Genomic DNA, 12,839 nt, shown 5'->3' with positions numbered 1-12,839 from the left:
TTGCTAGTTCAAATATAAAACTTGATTGGAAAAAATTAAAGAAACCATTAAGAGTTAGAATAGCTGACAAATCAATACATAAAATTGACCAAAAAGCAGAGATGGTTGAAATTTTTATTCAAAATTATAGGTTCATTGTTCCATCTATATATATGTTAGATTCTGGAATGGATTTTATCATAGAAAATAACTTTTTAAAGCTATATCATCCATTCATTCAAGAATTAACATATATAGTTTTAAAAGCTCCACACGATTCTTCAATAAATCAAAAATCAAAACGTATAAAAATACCAACTACTACATAGATAAGATCTTAAAATTTAAAATATTTTCTATATTAGAAACATGTTATTTAAATCTATACTTTCAGATAAATATTCCAAAAAATAATCTTGAAATAAAGATAGAAGAACTCTTGGATGAAATTTGTGCTGAAAATCCTTTAGATATTAAAAATACAAATAACGAATTAGTAAGCATTAAATTAAAAGATCCCACAAAAGAGATAAATGTTCCAAATAAAATTCCTTATTCCGCAAGAGATAGAGAAGAGTTCTCATTAGAATGTAAAGATCTTTTGGAAAAAGAAATTATAAGATTAAGTAAAAGTCCTCATGCGGCTCTAGCTTTTTACGTTGAAAACAATAATGAAATTAAAAGGGGAAAACGAAGAATGGTAATAAACTATAAGAAAATGAATGAAGCAACTATTGGTGATGCTCATAAACTTCCAAGAAAAGATTCTATTTTAGAAAAAATCAAAGGAACAACTTGATTTTCATCTCTTGATGCAAAATCAGGATATTGGCAACTTCGTTTAGACGAAGAAACAAAGAAATTAACTGCTTTTACTTGCCCAACAAAAGAATCAACAAGTGTGTTGCTTTATGAATGGAATGTATTACCATTCGGATTAAAGCAAGCCCCAGGTATTTATCAAAGATTTATGGAAGAAAATCAAAAAGAGTTAAATGAATTTGTTTTAGTATACATTGATGATATACTAATTTTTACAAAACAGGATAAAGAAGATCATCTTCAAAAATTATTAATAGTTTTAGAAAGATGTAAACAGAAAGGATTAGTTCTTAGCAAAAAGAAAGCAAGAATAGCAAAACAAGAAATAGAGTTTCTTGGATTAATTCTATCCACTCAAGGAAAGCTAAAACTTCAACCAAATGTTCTAGAAAAGGTAAATTTATTTCCTAACAGAATAGAAGATAGAAAACAATTACAAAGATTTTTAGGGTGTATAAATTATATTTTGGATCAAGGATTTTTAAAGAATATAACAAAATACACTAAAAGCTTATTTCCAAAAATAAGTACTAAAAAAGAATGAAAATGGGATGAAAAAGATAGTATACAAATTCAAAGAATTAAAGAATTATGTGAAAAACTTCCAGAACTTTATATTCCAGAAGAAAATGACTACTTAATAGTAGAAACAGATGCTTCAGACATAACCTGGTCAGGATGTCTAAAAGCTAAGAAAGCTATAAAAAGTTTGGAACAAGAAAAAAGAATCACTAGATTCTAAATATCTCCCAAAGGAATCACTTTGCAGGTATATTTCAGGGACTTTTACTCCAACAGAACAGAGATATACCACTCATGAAAAGAAAACTCTAGCAGCAATTAAATCTCTTAAGAAATGGAAAATTGATTTACTACCCAGAGAATTTACATTAAGGACAGATTCAAGTTACCTAACAGGTTTCATACGATATAACTTAAAAGTTGATTATAATCATGGACGATTGGTAAGATGGCAATTATTTTTGTTACAATATCCAATAAAAATTGAATATATTAAGCGTGACAAAAATGTTATTGCAGATACATTAACAAGAGAATGGAGTTCGTCTACAACGCATTAGATCAAGAAATTCAAAAATACGAACAAGAACTCGAAAAATGCAAGCATTGTCAGCAAATAAAGACACAGATCCAATCCCTCAAGAAGGCCATTGAAGCAATGAAATCAACACAACAACCAAAACCATCAGAGTTCAGCCAGCTAAGCGTGGTGGACAAATCAGGTGAAGAAAAAATTCCAGAAAATAAAACAATTGCTGAAATTATCAAAAAATCCACCCAAGATAAAAAATATTATGTAATTTATAATGGCCCCATGAAAGGAGTATATGATGCCTGGGAAAAAGCAGCACCATTTACACATCAATCAAGGATAATTCATAAAGGAGAGTTTTTAACACTGGAAGAGGCAAAAGAATCCTTCAGGGAATATGAAACTCTTCATCCAGAGCAAACCCTAAAAAGAGCAGATAAAGCTCCAATTCAAACCCAGAGAACAGGGATAATAAGAAACATTCCTACAAGGGCTGAAATCAAGGAAAAGAAAAGGGTCTGTAGATCAAATCTCAAAGAAACCCTTAACATAGTCCTGAATTGGACTGAAGAAAAAAGGGCAATCTTGGGATATTATCTTATTGCCAAAGAACAGCTAACAAAGCTGGTTATATTTCCAGATGCTTCCCCATCTGACACCTATCAGTTTTTTCAGTATGGATTAATTGATACAATTTTAATTTTTAATGATTTGAAAATTATTAGTGAGTTTCCTGCAGAATTCGTTGATGCAGTAAAGAGATTTAAAAATATGATTGACAACGTAAATCCAAGGGATATATCCCTAAAATTTACAAACAGTCAACCTATTTTTAATGAAGAAGAAGAATGCTTGGTTCCAGCACACCAAGTAATATTCATGTCCGTCTTCCCAGGAAATTTTTAACCAATTGATCAGATACAAGATTTAACAATTTACAATCATGAAGGAAGGCTAGCCAGTACATTAGCAAGGATTTTTGAAAGAACTCAAAAAATAACAAAGGAATCTCACACAAGGATTAATTATAAAAGTAGAAATACTCTGCTTGTGTCCAGTAAAAGGAATGAAATTGAAGAAAGAGAGATGAGACTCTTAGTGGAATTTGAATCAGCATTCTACAACTTATCTGGACTCTTAGAAAAGCTCCCCGAAGGGATAAAAAGGAATCTCTGCTATTTGATAAAAGACAGAGAAGACCACAAGTGCCAGCTATGTGTCTCAGAGTTATCTGAAGAAAGCAATAATGAAACGGAATCAACCCACATGATAAAGGAAGAAGACAATGCATCTGAAGGTCACATGATGAAAGAGGAGGACAGCACATCTGAAGCATCTCTCAACATTATTGCATAGTGACGTAAGCACTTAAGTCATAGAGCACCAATAATGTAGCTGGTGCAAGATAGCAAACAATGACGTAATAAGCAATGACGTCATAAGAAGGGTAAGGATGGGAATTGTCCATCAAACCCAACTATTATAAATAGGTTGCTTAGACAATTGCAAAAGGATCAAACAATAGAAAGCAGGAGGCTAAGGGTACTCATATGCTAGGAGAGCAAGGAGAAAGCTGCCGAGGCGATTCTATAGTCTGAAGAAGAATTCCCTTAGGAAAAATCAATTCTAAACTCCCTTCTGGAGTTAGTATTTACAATCTCCCCTCTGGAGATAAAAACATCTTATGTAAATATTCTAAATAAAGGAAGTTTTTCTCCAGAAAGGTACGCCTTTATCCTGATCTCATAGTTATGAATTATTTAGAAAGTTTAGAATTAACGGAAGAATCTGATTATTATAGATTATCTGCCTTATTAGATAATGAAAAACAGCCTGTTCTAAAAACAGAATTAAATCTCAAATCAAATGAAAATTTTAATAAACAAAATCTTTTAAAAGAAGTTTTTAATAGAAAAAATATAATATACTATGGAAAAATTCAACTTGAAGCCCCTATAAAGATAAAATCCGCCAATGGAGAACTTGAAATAGCTTTGATAAATGATGAAGAATTGAGTAAACAGATTGAGAAAATTAAGGATCAACAAAAAAGATCTAAAATTGGATGGATTCATATTAGTACTATACAAGTCTTAATCAAATCTACATATATGAAAGGAATTAATTCACCAATAAGCTTAGTAATCTGTGACAAAAGAATTACTGATGACCCAATAGATCAAATAATTGGAATTGTTCATGGAAACTTGGCAAACGTAAATGTTAAATTCAATGCCCATCTTGGATATGCTATACCTTTATCAACTGAAAATCTTGGAAGATCTATAAATTTGGCTTATAAATTTCACAGAAAGAATCTAATGGAACAAGACGATGAACCCTTTTCAATTACATATGCAATAAATTATGCTTTAACAAATAGCCATCATAGTATAATATTTAAAAACAGAGAAAGAATTTATGTCGATGAATTATTTCAGAAAATTGTAAAGACAGAAATACCAAAATATAAAGCTATTGAAAATCCAGTTCTTTTACTAAAAGAACCATCAGGAAAATTAGTTTCATCGAATTTTCAAATAAGAGAATCCAAAATTAATAGCCCGTTAAGTTTATCTAAGTTAAAGATTAAAGAAGAAAATTCTGAAATAAAAGAATTAATAAAAAAGGTCGAAAAATTAAATGAAACCCTAAACACTAAGTTATGACAATAAATAAAGAAAAATATATGTAACCTATCAAGACAAGAAACAAGAGCTCTTTGAAAGAGAAAATCGGTTGAATTATTTACAGTTTTCTAAAATAAATCAAAGAGCATTTAAAACTCTAAAAATAATCTATGACAAATTGAAAGGAGAAGTTGAAGAGTTAGAAAAATTAATAGAATCTCTAGAAAATAGTGATGAATCGATGATAGAATTTGCAGAAATTCTAAGATAAATAATGAAGTATACAAAGATTGAAAGACCATAAAACAAAATAAAAAGAAAAAAGGGCGAAAAAATTAAAAAGTAAAATAAAGGAGTATAAAAGGGAATTAAATAATCTTCAGTTCGAAATTAATGACCTTATAATAAAAAGGATAGAAATAAGAACAAATATAAACAAGTTGGAGCTAAACTTAAAAAATTTATAAATGCCTGGAAAACCATATTATGACTTAAAAGAATTAAAGCTGTTGAAAGAAAAAATGGAGAATGAAGTTAAAAAATTAAAAAGATATTTAGAAACAACAGAAAGTGTAGAAATAAAAAAAGTTTTTGAGGATTTGAAAAATTATATTAAAGAAAAAGACAAACAGATAAAAGATTTTATATACAATAATCCATGCAAAAAAGAATATTATAAACTAAAACAAAAATGAAAAACTATAAAAATGAAATCAGAATTAGTAATAGTAGAAATGGTCAATACTTTTGATTATAAAATTGTAAACTATAAAGTACTACCAACCAAATCTATACAAATTATAAACTTATTCGAAGCAAAATATGAAGAGTTAATGGAAATTTTGAAAAAGAAATTACAACTAAAAATTGGTATCAGAGCCAAGTTAACGATTAAAGGTAACAATTTCTCTTTAAGTAACACTTTTAGTGATACGCTTTCAAAATCAATAAATAACCATAAAAGACAAAAATCTTCACAATTACATCTGTACACTAGATGCTCCCATAAAATAACGTGAGTCTGTCAAACAAAAAAGCCTGCTAATTAATTTTAACAATATTCATTAACAATCTCAATTTTATACAAAGAACCTGATTATTTTTCCATGAATCACGCTACATTGTCTGTATCAAGGACAATTTTTGTCCCTTCAAAAAACAGATGTCATTTCGAGACTCATCTAACAAAAAATCTACATGTATAGATGTCTCCATATAATCTATACACCAAGAATTGGCCTTAAAATTATAGAAAAGTGTAAACATTCTAAACTATAGCACACTAGTTACCATATATATAGCATCTACTCTAACTATTAATTAGCTATGGTTCTAACAGACTATGTAAATATTTAACCTTAGTTAGTCATACCTAACTCTTAGCTAACTTAAGTTAAATACAACTAATATAGTTTCACAACTGCTATCAATACTCAAACTACTCAATATCCTCCCTCAAGTTAGAAACCAAGAAACTAGAGAAGATTCACAACTAGCATCTTTACATAAATTGCTCAATATCCTCCCTCAAGTTGTGAACTACTGATGAACCAATTTTGATCCTTATGCATCCTTTGATTGAGAAGCATATAAATCAAGTAGCCTCAACTTTCTCTGTGCTGCATCAAAAGGTCCAGGAGCCAATACTTTTGTAAAGCAATCTGCAGTTTGTTGTAGTGCAGTAATGGGTAGAAGCTTCACCACTCCCTTTTGTGCCTTTTCTTGAGCAATGGCGTCTACTTTTATGTGTTTAGTTTTCTCATGAAAAAGGGGATTGGCTGCAATATATAGAGCTGATTGATTTTCACAAAACAGATTGAAAGGCTCCGAATGAGGAATTCCGAGGTCTCTAAGTAAATAAAGTAGCCACTGCCCTTCCTTAATAGCTTGACTCATTGTTCGACAAGCAACTATGTCTTGCTTCTTGCTTCTCCGTGAGACTAAGGATGTTCCAAAAAGAAAAATGATTGAATAGTACTAAACTCATCATGTATCATTTTTTTTTCTTTTCCAGCAAGTTGACGAGTAAAAAGCTTTAAAAATAAAATTATAAAAATAAAAATTTATTTAAAATAAAAATAATGTGATTAAATATAATTTATTTAGATGTGATTAAAAAATAATTGAATCACTATGTATTGTAAAAAATTGATATTATTAAAAAATAAAATTAAAATTCATTTCTATGTATCGTTTTTGTCTCCAATATTTTCGTCTTATTTAAATCCCTAACGTTTCAAAATCATCTCAATTTTGTCTCGTCGTTAATTTTGTTAACAGATCCCTAACGGCAGGACAATATTGAGCCAATTTTAAAACGTTAAGTATTTAAATAGGACAATTTAAATGTCAGGGACAACCATAAAATTTACCCCAAACATTGGGGACAAAAACGATACTTTACTCTTTAGTTTTTTAATAATTGTTAAATAGTTCTTATTTAATGTTATTTACAAATTAATCTTTCATCTATTATTTAATAACTCGGACGACGACTCCCTAGCGTAGAATAAGAATAAGTAGGAGATCACCTTCCTTGAACGCTTGGGCCTCACAAATAAGCCCAATCATCATTCGGTTTCAGGTAACTCTCAGAACAAGGTTATTATATTTTATTAATATATCATGTTATATTATATTTTTTAATTTTGATAAATATAAGACATATTTGTAAAAAATACTTCCTTAAAATGTTTTAAAAAATATCTCTAACTTTTAGAAGCTACAAATAAAAATACATAATATTTTTTAGAGGCCTGCTACACATACAAGTCTTTTTGACTTACAAGTCTTACAAGCTGGTACAAGCCCAACAAAAAACACGTATTACACTCCCACATTTAAGAGTAAATAAACGCACGTTATTCAACCACTTTATGTTTCCAAAGCGCGCTACTCACCATGCATTATAAACGACTCTTCTTCTTCTTCCTCCATGAAAACGAGTTTCTTGCCAAATTTGAAGATAATGGAACTTCAGAAATACATCCAAACGATTACAGAAATACATCCAAAGGATTACAGAAATACACCCAAACGGTTACAGGAATTCACCCAAACAATTACAGGAATTCACCCAAACGATTATAGAAATACACCCAAAGAATTACAGAAATACACCAAAAGGATTACAAAAATTACACCCAAAGAATTTAAGAAATACACCCAAAATTCGTTGAAGTACACCTTATGCATAATTCAAAACTCTTTCTCTTTCTCCTCCTCATCTTCTGCTGCTTCTTTTTCAAAAATGATTTCAGAGCTTGATGTCAAAAAATAATGGAAATCGAGAATAATGAAGAAAGAAAACAGAGAGAAAAGCACGTAAATGAAGAAGAAGAAAGAGAAGGCAAGAAATGAAAGAAAAGAAGAAGAAGAAGAAGAGGAGGAGGAGGAGGAAGAAGAACGTGCAGCAAGAAGAAGAAGAATGTGCAGTGAAAACGTGCAGTAACGGTTGAAGAAGGAGAAAGAGAAGGCAAGAAACGAAAGAAAAGAAGAAGAAGAAGAGCAAGAAGAAGAAGAAGGTGCAGTGAAAACGTGCAGTAACGGTTGAAGAAGGAGAAAGAGAAGGCAAGAAACGAAAGAAAAGAAGAAGAAGAAGAGGAAGAGGAAGAAGAACGTGCAGCAAGAAGAAGAAGAAGGAGCAGTGAAATAATGGTTGAAGAAGGAGAAATAAAGAAGGCAAGAAACGAAAGAAAAGAAGAAGAAGAAGAAGAGGAAGAGGAAGCGGAAGAAGAAGAAGAGAAAGAGGAAGAGGAAGAAGAACATGCGCAAGAAGAAGAAGAATGTGCACTTATAAAGACTTGTATAAAAAAACGCTTGTATGTAGAAAATTTCTCTATTTTTTATTTATCAAACATAAAACAAAATACTCACCTCTATGAAAAATTTTACTAAATTAAAGCTTTAATTTGATTTATCAAAAGTAGGTATTATAACTTTTATAAAATTATATTTTAAAAGCTAATTTTAATAGACTCTTTATAAAATATAAAAATTTTATCAAACCAATTCTACATATGAAGTGCATATTTTCAACCAAGTAATAAAAACATACAAAATAAAAAAAATGCCATATCTAAATCTAATTCAAAATTTTAAGATATTAGATTTATAAATCTCTCATTTAATATATCCTTACTTTCCATTTTTTTAGACGCGAGACTAATTTTTTTCCTCTATCTCCATGGCACTTATTACTCAACATATACCACCTTAAACTTAGGGTTATGTGCAAATTACCATATAAATATTTTCTAGATATACAATGTTTACACCCATAACTTGGTTATCAATTGATGAAAAAGTTGTCAACATGGTCAATTTGGAAGGGTTCAGGAAGTAAATTTGCAAATTTAAAAGTTCAGAAGCTAAAATCTAAAATGTACATGATGTGAAAATTCAGTGAGTAAATTACAACTAACACTAAATTTCTAATAAGAGAATCCCAGCGTCCCTGTATAAGACTACAGTTCTCGAGCACATGACTTGCTGTTACGTTATATACCGTAATGTGATTTTCTTGTTGATTTGGTGTGCAACAGCTGATGGATGCTATTTGAAGAGGTAATAAAGTCTTTCTTGATGGATACAAAAAAGATCACATTGGTGAAACTTAGCCATAATTTACCAACTACTACAACTAAAGTAATCAACAAAATTCAAAAGAAAAAAGTATCTAAAGAAAGTTTACAAACCTAAGTCAACTAAAGCATAATCGTTAGCTGATACATACTTAATACTTTTTTAAGTCTTAATCAATCAATGTATTTTTTATACGTAGAACATTAACAAGGGAAGTGATACGAAACTTCCAACATGCATATAAATAATATCATTATGACAAGAAGCAAATGACAAAATTCAGGTGGGTAAATAGACTCTTGAACCCCGTTACGTAATTGCTCCAACGAATGAAATTAAAATTATACTTGGTAAACAAATAATAGGCATTAGTCTTCTGCGAAATTTCCAATGAGAAAAGGAAGAGAAATTCTGATCCTGGGCTACAAAAAAAGCCTAACTGTGTAACAGTACTAGTATGTGAAACTAGTAATTCTTAGGCACTAATCACAACTCAAGATGGCGTCCTTGGTCTTCCAGTTCAGCGGTGGCTGAAGCAGCCAAAGGTATGGAGATTTGTGGGTTTTGCTTCAGCTGTGATTGGCCTCTTATTTTATGCTATGAGTTCTGCCTTCAACTCTTTATTTGGCGAGTGGAACTTGCTCAAAACGTTTCTCTATAGCGTTCTGAGCTTCATCATCTGTGTTACTGTGTTATTTGCAAAGGCATGGGAACACTCAAGTAATCTTAGGATAAAAGCTCACATGGCATTCTTTGTACTGAGCATCACTTCATTCTATTCCTTTTTCTTTGATAAAGCTGCCAAGGGGAAGCCGGATGCATATGGTCTGGTTTCTTGTGCTGCGTTTGCTGTGATGTCATTCAGTTTGTCAAGACGCACTCGCTGCGGATTTGAAGTGGACATGCTATATTTCTTCTTGGGAGCTCTGATAGTACAACTCATGAAGATAAAATGGGTGTTGGGTATAGCTGGAGCAGGTTTCAGTTATTTCCTAATCGTTCTCCTTTCTTGGTTAGATGATCTACAACCTGAAGAAAATGCATATATTGAACTCCAAGATCAGCCTCAAGTGATCATTCAGGTAGGTTCACTACAACCACGAGAATCCAATGCTAGCAGCGCTAGTGCCCTTGTTTGCACACAACCAGAGGCCAATATTCAAGATCAAGCAACCCCTGATGGGGATTCACAATCACAAAAAGCCAATGCTGATTTTGCTCTTATAAAGCCGCATCTGTTGGTTTCTTTAAAAGCACTTAAGAAACAGAACGAGAAAATTTTTGGCTTGCTTTACGCCCAGCCTTTGGTAGATTCCATTCAGCATGACCACAACTTGTTTAATGACGTGATTCCATTGAAAATTATCAATCGCCTTAATGGAGCTGTTAAAATTGCGGCTGCCAATGGGTTTGAGAAGGAGTGGTGCCAGTTATACAGCAGTTGTCGCAGAGAGTTCTTGCACCAGTGCCTTTCCAAGTTAGAGTTGGAAGACTTAAACAACAAAGACAAGGACACATCGAAAAGGATTTCAAGTTGGAGAGAAGGTTTTCGTATTGCAATCCACAAATTGTTTCCTGCCGAAAGGAGACTTTGCAATCGTGTTTTCTTTGGATTCTCCTCCCTTGAAGATCTGACTTTCATGTTGATTTGCAAAGAACTCACCGTTTATTTCCTAAACTTTGCAAATACTGTTGCAAATACTGCTCCATTTGAAAACAGTTGGAGAAGTACTTTAGTAAGCCAAGTGGAAATGTTTAGGGACATGTGTGACATGATACCTGGATTGGAATCGGTGTTCCCTGATCAGCACAGTGCGATACTAAAAATTGAAGCAATGATGACTCGACAAAGATTGGGTGAGCAGATTAGGAATGTTTTCAAAGACCTGGAGAATCTGATTCGCTGTGATTCAGCTAGTGTGGATGCTGTAGGTGACGTTGATGTGCTTACCTCCAACATCATGCATGGTCTTAGTGTAGCATTGAGAAATTGGAATATAATTAGGAAGGCTTTCATAGAGTATCCGATGGACGTTAATAGAGGGGGATCTTATCCTTCACTTTCTTCCCAGATAGCTCGGATAATGGAGTTGCTGGATAACCACTTAGAAGCCAAATGCAAAACCTACACTGATCCTGCTTTGGGACATGTTGCCATGTTGAATAATGTCACGTTCATCACACAAAGGGTACTACATCATCCTTCCATAGCCCGATTTAGGAGCGATAACTACAGTGCCGCTAACATTTGGGATGAAGATTGGATGAAAAAGTGCACAGCGAAAATTCCGCAAAACCTTGAAGATTATAAAAGAAGTTCATGGAATGAGTTGCTGGGCTTATTGAAGCTGGATAACAATGAATCACTGGAAAATAATGTAGCAGCTGAGTCCATGAAAGAGAAGCTAAAGTTGTTCAACGTTCAATTTGAGGAGATATGCTGCACTCAGTCTAAATGGTTTGCCAGGTATATATAAGGAAAGAGATAATAGTATCCCTAGAAAACACTTTGTTGCCAGCATATGGAAGCTTTGTTGGAAGGCTCCAGGATGTTCTCGGTAAGGCTGCTTATGACTATATCCAGTATGGAATGCTTGACATTCAAGATCGACTCAACCGCCTTTTTCTTGGAGACAAGCGGATGAGTCGGTAGCTGAGAGAGGAGATATGTCCTTGTGTAATTTTAATGTTTTCTAGTTAGAATTAGTGCATCTCTTCTTTTGTTTTGTAAACTTATTTTCTCTTTGGATGCTTGATTCAATTCCAAGGTACGAGTGTGCATAAATCTTCGGTTCATTAGACATTTCAAGTAAACGTTTTTTTATTTTACTCGTCGAAAACTCAACCAAACCTACGTTCAATATTCGAAAACTACGCACTTAATTCCATGAGATTCTTTGATAGTCTTCAAGGTTTTGCCGGAGTTTTTCTGTGTGCTTTTGTAACCACCCCAAATTTCAGCGAAACTATATTGTTTGACTCGGCCGAATTCCATAAATCGAGCAGAGGGAAAATGTCTGAGTGTCTTTAGTCTTATATACAGTGTTATTGATCATTGCCACATAATCCAAAAAAGTTCCGGTGTAAATTTTGTACTTGGCTTCCAAGTGTTTCTCCAACAGCTCTATTATTCAAGCTATCGTGGCAGGAAATGAAGGACAAGTTGTGTAAGATATTCTTTGAAAGCTTTCTCAATCATGGGCATGACTCTCACCATTGCACCAAGACAATTCATTACCCGCATTGATTGTTTCAAGGCCTCCTGGAACATTTCCAATGGCTGAATCATAGTGAATCAGATTCTCCAAGTTTTCGAAAATGTCTCTAAGGTAGCATTTGTTTTGAAGTACTCAGAATGAGACTGGGAGACTGAGATTCAGTATTATGTTTGTTGGCTCAAAGACTAGTACTGAAATTTCTGTCTCTGTTCTCAAAATTTCAGTATTTCAGTATCTCCAAAAAGTTGAGACACAGGGACTGAAATTTTTAGAGATGGAAACTGAAACTTTGATAACATTTTATACCCAAAATATCCTATTTCAATTAATTAATTTCAATTTTATCCTTTGTACAAATTAAATTAGAGCTTCATCCTCGTTTCAATTTCTGTCTTCCACTTTACACCAAACAGAATACTAAAATTTATTTCAGTCTTTGTCTTTAAGTCTTTGTCTCTCAGTCTCAGTCTTTCAGTCTCTATCTCTGTCTCACCTAGTCGGAGACTGCCTGCTCCATGTGATACCTGTTAGAAAAATCACGAAATTATTCTA

General features: G+C 32.4%; 1 protein-coding gene across 1 annotated transcript; it reads left to right on the top strand.

Annotated features, from left to right (window-relative positions):
• The first annotated feature begins 9,403 nt into the window (after positions 1–9,403).
• On the top strand, positions 9,404–11,896 carry LOC130940604 (exocyst complex component EXO70B1-like). The gene has a single exon (XM_057868798.1). The coding sequence runs from the start codon at positions 9,669–9,671 to the stop codon at positions 11,544–11,546; it is 1,878 nt and encodes a 625-aa protein (XP_057724781.1). The 5' UTR covers positions 9,404–9,668; the 3' UTR covers positions 11,547–11,896.
• Positions 11,897–12,839: the final 943 nt, after the last annotated feature.

Source organism: Arachis stenosperma, chromosome 7, assembly GCF_014773155.1.
Source record: "Arachis stenosperma cultivar V10309 chromosome 7, arast.V10309.gnm1.PFL2, whole genome shotgun sequence".
Classification (NCBI taxonomy): domain Eukaryota; kingdom Viridiplantae; phylum Streptophyta; class Magnoliopsida; order Fabales; family Fabaceae; genus Arachis; species Arachis stenosperma.
The sequence above is the reverse complement of the archived record's forward strand: the minus strand, read 5'-3'. Positions and strand labels throughout refer to the sequence as shown.

Coding starts and splice junctions, on each gene's coding strand:
- LOC130940604 (XM_057868798.1), top strand. CDS start 9,669: ATGAGTTCTGCCTTCAACTCTTTATTTGGCGAGTGGAACTTGCTCAAA.